Genomic DNA, 12,900 nt, shown 5'->3' on the forward strand with positions numbered 1-12,900 from the left:
GGTTGTAGCAATACCATTAATTAATCTTACAATACTATACCAGCTGAAGTATCATGATACCAAGTAGTATTGTGATGCAGTAATTTATAACTTAAGTTTTAAAGAAAATGATCAGAAATACTGTATTTTATGTTATAATAGGCCTACTTGAATGTAATTCATAAATTTCTTAAGGCCAAAAAGTATTATTTGCACCTCACTGTACCTAACATTTATTCATGCTTTTTGTTTATTTTGTAGATAACTGACCAACAAAAAAAATACATTAAAATAAAAATACAAATTATACCAAATTAAATTTGATACAGAAGAGCATTTTTCCAACACAATTAGGCTATTTGAAGTGGTCAAACATTGTTTCAATGTTTCCTGTTGCTATTTTGGGTTTTTCATCTTTTCTTTTTTTTTGTCTTATTAGATAATAATCCAAAGTAATTCAGAATTTTACTTTGTGAGTCGTTCTTTTAAAAAGATTGTTGCAGTCGCTAATAAATATTAACAGGAACAGAAATTAACTGATTCAGATGTGCGTTTGAACTGAGGCGTTAGCAATAGGCTACCATAAAAGGCGCAAATTCTGCACAGTTTTGCGACCTTAAAGGGCTCCACAGACTATTGAGTTAAAATAGTTTATTTTTGCCCTAACGTGTGAGTATTTTAGTTTTTTTCCACATGCAACATTATCTATTGAAGATAAATCATTATTGACAATACTACCGTTTACAAACTACAGTTGCACCGCCAGTATTTTGAAGCCGTAGTATTCCGATACATAGTACTGGTAACCATGCAGACCTAATACTTTGAATAAGTTTCTGGTCATGGGATGGAATTTAATAACTAAAATAGTACCAGAAAATGTGTGTGTCTGGCTTAAATGTCTGTATTGTTAAGTAACTCAATTGAATCTTGCTTTATTCATGTTTGCCAAACAACATCTTGTGTGTGACATCAGCCAAACAGTAACATTTCACAGTACAGCATGGTCTCTATTCAGTATTTATTTATATTAATCATTCTTTATTAATTTTACTTTGGCTTAGTTTCTTTTTTCATCAGGGGTCACCACAGCAGAATGAACCACCAACTTATCCAGCATATGTTTTACACAGCGGATGCCCTTCCAGGTTCAACCCAGTACTGGGAAACATCCATACACACTCATTCACACACAAACGCTACGGCCCATTTAGTTTATTTAATTCACCTATAGTGCATGTCTTTAGACTGTGGGGGAACCGGGAGCACCTGGAGCAAACCCACAGGAACACAAGGAGAACATGCAAACTCAACACAGAAATGCCAACTAGGACTCGAACTGGCAACCTGCTTGCTGTGAGGCGACAGTGCTAACCACTGAGCCACTGTGTCACCCTATATTATATTATATTATATTATATTATATTATATTATATTATATTATATTATTTTATATTATATTATATTATATTATATTATATTATATCATATTATATTATATTATATTATATTATATTATATTATATTATATTATATTATATTATATTATATTATATTGTCAGTTAATATTTCCAAGTATTTCCCATTATTTAACATTAATTTATAACAATAAAATATTTTCAACATAAAAATATAAAACGATACATGCATTTTAAGAGACCTTTGTTACAATCAGTCGAACTATAAAAAAGAAAATTGCTCTTTGATGAAATACTGTAGCTAACTGTTTCTATTGGTGTGGTTTCTTTGTACAAGAGAAGTTAATGAATGAAGAAGCGGGGTGGGCAGAGGTTTCCCTTTCTCCTACACCATCCGAATTACAGCAGGCAGACCCCAATTCTCCTGATGGATAAACTGTTTGTTAAGTTTGTTGCCTCAGGATCGCTCCTTCTGTTCGGAATTGTGTCTATTTTGCTCCTGACTGTATCTATACATGAAATAAGAGAGCCTGCTCAGTACATGGTAAGTATTACTTATATCTTTCTTTCTTTTCGATAAGCTCACATTTTAGTCAGTGTATCTCGATTAGTCGAAGGCATGATTTAGGCTGTTTTGGTAGGGAAATATAAATCCTGAAAACAGTATGATCACAAAGCGTTTTATAGTAGGCCTAACATTCTGCACAGGTGTTTTAATAAAGGTAAATTATAATGGTATTTACTGTAACATGTACTGCATATACTTTCATATATATTTTCACATTCACTCATCCCTTGGATTCTTCATATATTTATCACTAGGTTAACAAACAACAACAGAACTAATAAAAGATCAAATTGTCAAACACTAATCAAATTTGGCAAATTTAGTAAATACAGGGTATACTTTAATTATATCATATCATCATAGTTTTGTAGCCATTGGGGAAATTAGCTTTTACAAAATAAAACACAAATAAAGTAATTTTTTTCCATTTGTGAGTCCTGGTACAAACTGATCATGAAGATGCATATTTTATTACAAGGTATTTTAATCCAGTTTAGGGTGCAAACTTAATTTACCTACATATCTTTTGGCAAACATTTTCACTCTGCTTTTATACACGTTTATTATATATTTATTTAAGATTTCAGCAGTAAAACAGATGTTTTCATACAAAACAATTATCCAAAAAGTTTTCAAAAAATTAAATATTAAAAAATCCATAAATGAATGTGGTGGCGCAGTAGGTAGAGCTGTCACCTCACAGAAAGAAGGTTGCTGGTTCGAGCCTCAGCTGGGTCAGTTGGCATTTCTGTGTGGATGTTTTCCCCATGTTCGTGTGGGTTTCCTCCGGGTGCTCCGGTTTCCCCAACAAATCCAAAGACATGCTACAGGTGAATTGGTTAAGCTAAAATTGTCCTTAGTGTATGTGTGTAAATGAGAGTGTATGTGTGTTCCCCAGAGATGGGTTGCAGCTGGAAGGACATCCGCTGCGTTAAACATATGCTGGATAAGTTGGCGGTTCATGCTGCTGTGGCGACCCCAGATTAATAAAGTCGAAAAGAAAATAAATAAATGAAGGCCACATTTTGAACCACAAGTAAAAATTACCTTTTGTTTTTGCATTATATCCACTACACTCAAAAACTACTGTTCAAACTACTTTTTTCTACAATTTCGGAGATTTGTTTTTTTATGGACTTAATTATTTTATGTTCAATCCACTTGAATAGGCGACCACATGAGATATCTAGGAAGTGCTGTTAGTGAGACCAGCAGAGGGCACTCAACCTGCAGTGTTTGTGGGTCCTAATGCCCCCAGTATATTGATACTGCTCAGTAAGCGCCGTCTTTTGAATGAGATGTTTTAAACCAAAGTCCTGACTCTCTGTGGTAATTAAAAATCCAAAGATGTCCTTCAGAAAAAAAAAAAAAAAAAAAAGAGTAGGAGTTTAACCCTAGCATCCCAGCCAAATTTGGTTTCTGTCGCATCATCCAGGTGGACGCTGCACGCTGGTGGTGGATGAGGAGATTTCCCCCCCAAAAAAATGTGTTAAAAGCACTTTGAGTGTCCAGAAAAACACTATATAAATGTATGGTATTATTATTATTATTTAAATTTGTCAGAATTTACTTACAGCTAGTGATAAACTTCTGGTGAAAGCTTAAAGTGACTATTTTCAATTTCATAAGGTTGTTTTTACAGCATCAAATTTGTAATGTAGTTAAAATACATTCAGTTAAATAGACTTAGGCATTAATTTAGTTGTTTAATTGTGAAACGAGATGAAAGAAAGTGTAAACGCTAGCACTGTCAGGATCAGCAAGCGAGCACATTGATAATACTGGGGTAAAATAAACTGTCATATTTGGCGGGGAGAAATCTATAGCAATGCTTCTTGCCTGGTCTGAGACCCACTTTATATTGTATATCTATCAGGTAGTGAAGATCACTGATTTTTTAAGAAAACATGGCAACTTTATAATGGAAAGACACCAGAATATCAGTTCCTGGCTGGCTGGCTGGCTGAAATTAAATAAACCGTCTGCATATACCCCATTGATTAATGTTGGTCCTAATTTTTTTCAGTGTATATTTGTAGCCATAGCAATGGGAGCTTTCACAAGGTAAACACAAAAAAGACATTTTGTTCCTACCATGAAGCCAGAACAAATGTAGGTGCAGACTAGTTTGTTATATCAGATTCTTCTGGGAATTTGATCTCCATGAGTGTGTCATCGAGCAACAGGTACATGCAAACCCCAGGGAGCTGTGGGTAAATAGCTGTGCAACAGCTCACGGAAACACAGCATGTACATAATCAAAGAAGTTATTGTTCTAGAAATATGCTGGTTATCCCAAAAATATGTGATAACACAGAGCGGTTTCTGCCAATAAATCCCAGTCAGAACTTATTATGTGTCTTATAATGGGTGTTTTATTATTTTAGCTTTGTTAGAGATAGATATATAAAAAGCATATTATAAAAAGCTAACTGAACATGGATGTTCACATGTTCATGTTTGTCTTTCACTGCAGTATGGAATTGTGCTGGACGCTGGGTCATCACACACAGCCTTGTACGTCTACAAATGGCCTGCAGATAAGTTAAATGGCACAGGAGTGGTCACCCAACACAGCGAGTGTCACGTAAAAGGTCAATGGATTTGATGAATAGCATGAATATTCATGCAGATTAGTGGTAGAGATCTTACAGTAACACTTCACAATTCTGGACAACGTACATGTTTGTTAATGTAATTACTAACATAAACAACACATTATTTCAGTATTTATTAATGCTTGTTTAATAATGCGCATATATTTAACTATGATTAATAAATGCTGTACAAGTATTGTTCATTATTACCTCATGGTAGTAAATACATTAACTAACATTAAATGCATACTCCATATTGTAAAGTGTTAGTTTTATTTCATATAATTAAACAGCTAAAACTAGAAAATAATTTGCATATTATTATTTTTTTTTAAATGTAAAGTTGTTTTTTAAGGTAGCACTTAAAAGGAAAAGGTATTTTCTTGTGTGTGTTTTTAAAGCTAGCTGGACATTTTTGTTTAGCAATTCTTGTTATACAAGTCTCTTTACATTCTATCAGCAAGCACTAATTAAAGGTGTCTAAATATAACTAAATAAATAGTACTAAAAATCTCTTGTGGAGCATAAAATGTTCATCCATTCTTTGGATTTGGTCAGAAACAAGCATTTACTTTAAGCATTAAATAAATCTATATAATTGTTATTGTTATGTGTTATGTATGACAGGAGGAGGAATATCTGGTTATGCAGGTCAGCGAGGAGCAGCAGGACGCAGCCTGGAGCTGTGCTTGAAGCAAGCCGTGCTGGACATTCCCCCACATAGACATCACCTCACCCCAGTGTACCTTGGAGCTACTGCTGGTATGAGACTTCTGAAGTGAGTGTGTTTGTTTCAATTATGAAGTTTGAATGGTTTAAACTACACAGTGACCACCAACTTGACTTGTGGTTGCCAAAAAGTTAACATTGCTGAAATACTATACATTACCAAAGTGATTAATATAGAGATAAACAAAACCAACTGAAGCAAACGTAGCATTAATTTGCATATTATTATTTTAGAATATATTTATTTTTAGGAGTTGTTCCACCTTTAATGGGAAAGAACACTTGAGATTAGGAAAGTATGAAGAGCAAAGAGAGAGAAGATTCAGCAATGTGTGTCAACGCAATAACTACTAGGCTTTTGAGCCAACTGCATATTATTCTTTAAGATATTTCAGTCCCGTTTTAAGATTTAAAGGGTAAACCTCTTCATTTGCGATATATTTTCAGGCATGTAAAACTCTCACCTTGCATCATAGTTTAATATTGCTGAAGAGATTCTCAAATAGTTTCCTAAAATTGCACATTTTGAAAATAAATATTACATTTGGAGTATCATTTCTGCCAGGATGTCGTTTGTCGATGCCCATTGTACACGTCTTTGTGCTTCACTTTTTTTCAGACTTAGCAATCCTTACAAAGCATCTCAGGTTCTTCAAGAGGTCAAAGAAACAATCAAGTCCTTTCCCTTTAGTTTTCGAGGAGCAGTCATTTTGAGTAGTCAAGATGAAGGTGTTTATGGTTGGGTCACTGTGAACTACCTCCTTGAAAACTTCATAAAGGTAGGCTAAATTCAGGGTATGTCTGTCTTTTCTTGTAAATGAGACTGAACAAAGTTATTTATACTTAAGCTCTGTCACTTGTTTTTATCTAAATCAGTGGTTCTCAAAAATTTTTCATTAAGTACCACCTCAGAAAAAAATTGTCTCTCCAAGTACCACCAAAATGAGCAGTATTGAAATACAGTAGCGCAGTAGGCCCAGTAAAGCAGCTATAACTCTGCACAGTAAAACAAACGTGGCAGATTACCTCAGAAATATAGGCTATATGTCATATATGGCACATTATATACATAATTTTTAATACATTTTGAAATATATGTAGCATGTACATGACATTTTTCATTCCTCCGCGTACCACTAGAAGGAAGCCCGCGTACCACTAGTGGTACACGTACCACAGTTTGAGAACCACTGATCTAAATATTAGGCCAGTGTTTTGATTTGTATTCTCATCAGCTGCTAAGTTAAGTTTCACAACTCACTAGGCCATCTAGTGGCCATATTCTGTCTCTGTTTGTTTATTTCCACACTGTAGTATGGCTATGTGGGCCGTTGGCTTAACTCCGGGAGAAAAACAGTCGGAGCGCTGGATTTAGGTGGAGCATCCACACAGATCACCTTCGAGACCCCAGAGAGAGTTGAGAGCGAGTTAAACCATATGACCTTACGCCTCTTTGGACACGAGTATTCCCTCTACACGCATAGTTACCTATGTTATGGTAAAGAAGAGGCTCTACGTATGATCCTGGCCTACTTGATTACAGTATGATATGATGCACCACAGATCAAATGATACCGAAATATATAAACACTCACCAGCCACTTTATTAGGTACACTAAGCTAGTACATCTTTTGCAATTAGACCTGCCTTAATCCTTCTTGACATAGACTCTGGATGATTCTAAAACATTCCTTAGATAGTTTGTTTAATACTAGCATGATAGCAGTATGAGATTACTTGAGTGTGTTATTTTACTGAAATTAGACATCACAATGTGTGCACAATATAGTCATAAAGGGATGGATATTTTTAAAGTGTGAAATCAAAATCGACAATGTTTATTTTGCTAGTGAACGTTACTCTTTTAGGAGCACAATTAATCTGTGCTAGTTAATCAACTGGAAAAAAAATTATGTTTTGGTAATTCTCTGATTAATGTCTGAACATTCTGCATTTGGAGTCGTGGTCCCTCTCTGTTGACATCAGAATGACGGCTTTATCTACAATATTAATAACCTTACCCCTCTTATCGTTAGTTTGCCACAAGATAATCAATATTCTGTTTCAGGTAGAAGTACATCAACATAGTGAAATAAAAGTCTGAGCAACTTTCATTTGATGTGGGCTTTAACAATGCTTCATTGAAACTAGCGTAATATAGCATAACGCATTGGAACTAGCGTACTAGCGTAAACATAAGTGTGTCAAAAAATATAATTACACTTTCACCGCCAAACTTAAATGTTGATCCATGCTCTTATATATTTGACACTTAATTCTGACCCTACCATCTTACCGTGGCAGCAGGAATCAAAAAGTATCATGCAGCCCTTTTCTAATCTTCTACTGTTCAGTTTTGCTGACACTGCAAATTTTCAGATTTCTGTTCTTAGCTGTCAGGAGGATCACCCGTGTCTCTTCTTCTACTGTAGTTCGTCTGCTTCAAAGTGTGATTTGATGTGCATTCAGGAATGCCCTTCTGCAGACTTTGGATGTGATGAGTGGTGATTTAAGCTACCATTTCCTTTTTATCAGCTCAAACCATTCTGCCTATTCATGTCTGACCTCTGGCAACAGCAAGGCATTTACTGTATGCATAACAGAACTGGATATTTAGTCTTTTTCAGACCTTTTTCTGTGAACCAGTTCTTGCTCAGTTTGATCATATCTACAAGCCTAATGCATTGAGTTGCTGCCATAGGAAATGTACTTAATTAAAATAGCATCTAGTGATGTGCGGATCGATACTAAAATATTGATATCTCCGATACCAGCTTTGAATGTTCTAAAATTGATTATCTTATCAAAATATTGATATTTCAGTAATTTGGAGCAAACATGTAGTTTATTGGGGAAAAAAAATACAGTGGAAAGTAACCACAATTACCCTAGTTGATCTGAATAATGTAAACTTAGTCGGAACTACTTGTTCTTCCACCTGCCAAAACATGTGCGTAATACAGCACTGTACAACAGCAGAGCATGCTAGCTAGCCACTCAGTCCTCTGGCCTGGCACATGTTGTTCAGACATGCTGTCACTGGATTTGGGTGACCACAAGCGAAGTTTGGTGTGGAGCTACTTCACTTCCATAAACTCAAACGATGTGGTTTGTGACATGTGTAGCAATACAGTGCTGTGGTACTACCACAAGCCTAATCAAATATCTACATATAAATCACAAGATGAAATATGACTACTTCGTGACTACGCAGTCAGAAGAGGAGGAAAGGAGAGGCACAGGTACTGCCAGGGCGAGACAGACATCACTTAGGTTCTTAGGTGCAGCAGGCAGGCACTATCCAGGTACAGAAGGAGAAAATGTGACAATGTGGCTGTATTTTGGGGGTTTGGGTTTTTGTGACAATGATAAAACAAAAGAAAAAGTTACAAATCTTCAAGGGGAACAGATTAACATGTCACTAAACTAAAAGGTGTGAATGTTTATTGTTTTATGTTAAGGCGTTTTAAGATATACATGCTCAGATGCTGTCAACAAAAATGTAAGTCGACTATTTTTTGTAAGATAATTCTTCATCAATAAACAAACAAGAATAACCCGTAATATGTCTCATAGTCATTATATAGTCACACTTTTTAGTACACTACTTGCTACTTTAATTTCCCAAACGTACATTTTTGGGCAAAGTATCAATATTGGATCGGTATCGCCGATACTTACTATTATTTTGCTTGGTATCGGATAGGAAACCAGTGGTATCGCACATCACTAATGGCATTCTTAAAGGGACAATTCACTCGAAAAAATATAATAATCTGCCATTTATTTACCTTTCACTTGTTCAAAATGTATTTGAGTTTATTTTTTCAATTGAACACAAAAGATATTTTGAAAAATGTTGGTAACTGAAACTCATTGACTTCCATAGTAATGTTTTTAAACTATGAAAGTGAATGGGTCCCAGACACAAATATTCTTTAAAATATCTTATTTCGTATTCAACAAAAGAAAGAAACTCGAAGATTAAAAATGACATGAAGCAGAATAAATTATTCAGATTTTTTTTTTCTTTAATAAAGTGGCTGATAGGTCTTTATAGACTTTTTAAATATACATATTTTATTTATTATTGTCAAACAACTTAAGTCTAAAATGTTTCATTTTAGTCACAGGATTATACATCAACCAGTAAAATGTATCATCCCTGCTATCCATCTGACTTCATTAATGCCTTCAGACTGAAGGAAGTGTTTGACTCGCCTTGCACGGCGTCATGGAGACCCAAACCTTACAACCCTCATTCCCACATCACAGTGCAAGGCACCGGTGACTACCAAAGCTGCCTTGGCAACACTTCGAAAATATTTTCTTTCAAATCCTGCTCCTTTTCTCAGTGTGCCTTTAATGGAGTTTTCCAGCCAAACATCAGTGGAGGCTTCATGGTGAGGGGCATACAAACAGCCTTAATCGACTTGAACAGAACACAATGTAATGTGATTTCTCTTTCCATCAGGCCTTCTCTGCATATTACTTCACTCACAGTTTTCTCCAGCAAATCACAGAGATGAAGATCAGCACATATGCACAGCTAGAGGAGGCTACACAAGCTGTGTGCAATATGACCATAACAGAGGTTTAACTCGTTAATTATGACACTATATTGTTTATTGATATTTATTTATGTTGATTTTATGACATTGGCTATTGTAATACACCATCTAAAGTCCTGTAAGCTTATGCATTTGGTCACACTTTATTTTAAGGTACGATTTTTGCTATTAATTAGCACCACGGTGACTCGGTGGTTAGCACTGTTGCCTCACAGCAAGAAGGTCGCTAGTTCAAGTCCCAGCTGGACCAGTTGGCATTTCTGTGTTAAGTTTGAATTTTCTCCCCATATTGGCATGGGTTTCCCCTACAGTCCAAAGACATTTAGTATAGGTGAATTGAATAAACTAAAATAGACGTAGTGTGTGAGTGTGAATGTGAGTGTGCAGACGGAAAGGCATCTCCTGAATAAAACATATGCTGGATTTGTTGGCGGTTCATTCCGCTGTGGCAACCCCAGATTAATAAAGGGACTGAGCCAAAAAAAAAAAAAAAGAATGAATGTATGAGTGCGTAATGAGTGTATATGGGTGTTTCCCAGTACTGGGTTGTGGCTGGAAGGGCATCCGCTGTGTAAAACGTATGTCGGAATAACCTAAGACTAACCTGAAGGAAAATTAATTAATGAATTCATTCTATTATCAAACCATTAAACTTTTACTATAAACTTGCTGCTTATTAATAGTTATTACAGTAATATTTGGGTTTAGATATTGGTAGGATTATGGATGTAGAATATGATTGTGTAGAATGTGCATTTTGAGTAAACATAAGGTGTGAGAATAGTGAGAATTGGTCCCTAAATTGTTACTATAAATTAATATCTATGTCTTCTGTTTATTACAGATGACCATGAAAGCTCCTGACTTGAAAAAATACTTGAAGGATTATTGTGCAGTTGCTGTGTATATACAAGTACTAATGCTTAGGGGTTATAACTTTGATGAGAATTCTTTCCAAAACGTAGCTTTTCAGAAAAAGGTATGTTTTTCAATATCAAGCTCACCACAAAATCCCTTTAACTGATTTTTCCATTTAAAAAGATCAACTGTAAAATATGTCAATTGTGTTAATTTGCAGTTTGGAAATAAACAAAAGCACATACTTTCAATCTCTACCATGTGACAGGCAGGTGAGGCGTCTGTTGGCTGGGCTCTGGGTTATATACTCAGTGTGAGCAGTCTTCTTCCAGAAGAATCTGCAGCGATCCGGAAGGGCTTGTGTCCTGCAGCATGGACTGGTTTGATGTTTCTTATATCCGTCCTCCTCACCGCCACCTTCTGTTACATGGTTCTCCTAGTGATCCAGAGGAGAAAGAGTAAAGAAGATGTCTCATAACACACTGGGATGAAATGTGTAGACATTTCCTGTTCTGCTTGAGCAATGTCTTTTTTTTACATCAATAATCCATTCTCTTAGAATATTCCATCTAATTTAACAGAAATATATTTGTTTACCATTTTGGACAAATGGTTATCAACATATAAAATTACAACTGTAAGAAGAAATAATTAAGCGCTCCCAATATATTAATATGATAATGCTTTGATATAATGTTTATCCCATCTGATACCATCACAATATTGTTTTGTGCTGACTTTGTAGCTCATTTCGACCAATTACAGCAAACATCTTTGTCATCTTGTGTGATACACAAATAAACTTTATTCAATGAATTATGCATGTTGTTTTATAAGGATCTCTCACTCACTGTAGTAATGTGTGTTTTTTATTTATTTGCCAGTTTAAATGTCATCTGTTAATGTACAATGCAAAATGCATAGCAGATCACCTATTTCTCAGACTGATGGAAAAATATACTGTTACTAATTTACCAACTGCACTGATTTAAGATGAGGATTACCTATGAATTTATGTACAAAACCAGACATATGTGGCATTTTTTCCTTCTTGTACTGCAGTTAGAAATATTTTATTTGCTGTAAAGGTAGACTAAGGTTTAGCTTCTGACAGTGGTAGAATAGAATTACATTTAACTTTACTGTATGGCTTCATTAGCCTGCCGTTATCTTTGTTTGTAAAAAAATATTGAGTAACGAACTTAAATTAATGTAAAGTAAACTTTTCAGTCTGGACTTTTTTTAACTAATTCTTGGTTTTAATATGTAAATATTATGTTATGTGAATATATATATATATATATATTCACATAACATAATATTTAGTTATATATATATATATATATATATATATATATATATATATATATATATATATATATATATATATATATATATATAAACTTAATGTTTCAATGTTGTTTTATGCAAGAAAGAACATTTACAAAGATACAATATGAATATGAATTAAAAGGCAAAAAGGGTTACATAAATAAAAATACAGAAAATTAAACAAGTTTCAATGATTTAAACTAAGAAAGAGTTTTACATTTAATATAATTATTAGAATGGGTGACACGGTGGCTCAGTTGTTAGCACTGTTGCCTCACTCGCTGGTTCGAGTTCCAGCTGGGTTAGTTGGCATTTGTGTGTAAAGTTTGCATGTTCGAGTTCGCATGGGTTTCGTCCGGGTGCTCCGGTTTCCCTCACAGTCCAAAGACATGTGCAACTGAAGATTTTGAGGAAGACAAAAACAATGGTCCCAACGTGTTTCCTGTACATTTTTAATTTCTATAGCTTCTGAGGATCCAAAAAGAACCACATATTGATAAATAATGTTATGATGGATGTTTTAACATTAAGTTATGATTGAATTGCCTCTTCTTGCAGTTATGAAATAGTTTAAAAACAACCAGGAGATGACATGACCACATTGAAATGGTCTTGATCCTAGTGTATGAGTGTGTGTGAGAATGAGGATGCATGGGTGTTTCCCAGTGCCGGGTTGCAGCTGGAAGGGCATCCGCTGTGTAAAACATATGCTGGATAAGTTGGCGGTTCATTCTGCTGTGGTACTTAATAAAAATGTACAATGATTATGATCTGAGTTCAGAGATTAATCAAAAAGTAACATTTTGGCATATACGAAAGTTTGAAAATAAGAATTTTTTAAATTTAA

The 12,900-nt window shown here is 34.8% G+C and overlaps 1 protein-coding gene and 1 long non-coding RNA gene across 3 annotated transcripts; one reads left to right on the forward strand and one right to left on the reverse strand.

Moving 5' to 3' along the window:
• The first annotated feature begins 1,799 nt into the window (after nt 1-1,799).
• On the forward strand, nt 1,800-11,540 carry entpd2b (ectonucleoside triphosphate diphosphohydrolase 2b). 2 transcript variants are annotated; one of them, XM_087300904.1, is made up of 9 exons: nt 1,800-1,941; nt 4,442-4,559; nt 5,190-5,340; nt 5,911-6,070; nt 6,606-6,833; nt 9,420-9,695; nt 9,767-9,886; nt 10,708-10,842; nt 10,990-11,540. In XM_087300904.1, the coding sequence occupies exons 1-9, from the start codon at nt 1,825-1,827 to the stop codon at nt 11,197-11,199; spliced, it is 1,515 nt and encodes a 504-aa protein (XP_087157030.1). In that variant the 5' UTR covers nt 1,800-1,824; the 3' UTR covers nt 11,200-11,540. The 2 variants fall into 2 exon arrangements, with proteins under 2 accessions (XP_087157030.1, XP_087157031.1); XM_087300905.1 differs by having other exon boundaries at nt 9,426-9,695.
• Nucleotides 5,499-7,076, reverse strand: LOC147831851 (uncharacterized). The gene is made up of 2 exons (XR_015520119.1): nt 6,483-7,076; nt 5,499-6,158 (listed from the first exon to the last, which is right to left on the reverse strand). It is a non-coding gene; the product is annotated as an uncharacterized LOC147831851 (long non-coding RNA).
• Nucleotides 11,541-12,900: the final 1,360 nt, after the last annotated feature.

The sequence above is a fragment of the Danio rerio genome, chromosome 21 (assembly GCF_052040795.2).
Source record: "Danio rerio strain M-AB ecotype USA chromosome 21, GRCz13ab, whole genome shotgun sequence".
NCBI lineage: Eukaryota > Metazoa > Chordata > Actinopteri > Cypriniformes > Danionidae > Danio > Danio rerio.

Excerpts from the sequence above, each read along its gene's own strand:
- entpd2b (XM_087300904.1), top strand. The coding sequence starts at position 1,825 with ATGGATAAACTGTTTGTTAAGTTTGTTGCCTCAGGATCGCTCCTTCTG. Across the intron at positions 5,341-5,910 it reads GCTGGTATGAGACTTCTGAA|ACTTAGCAATCCTTACAAAG; the intron begins GTGAGTGTGTTT and ends ACTTTTTTTCAG. Across the intron at positions 6,071-6,605 it reads TCCTTGAAAACTTCATAAAG|TATGGCTATGTGGGCCGTTG; the intron begins GTAGGCTAAATT and ends TCCACACTGTAG.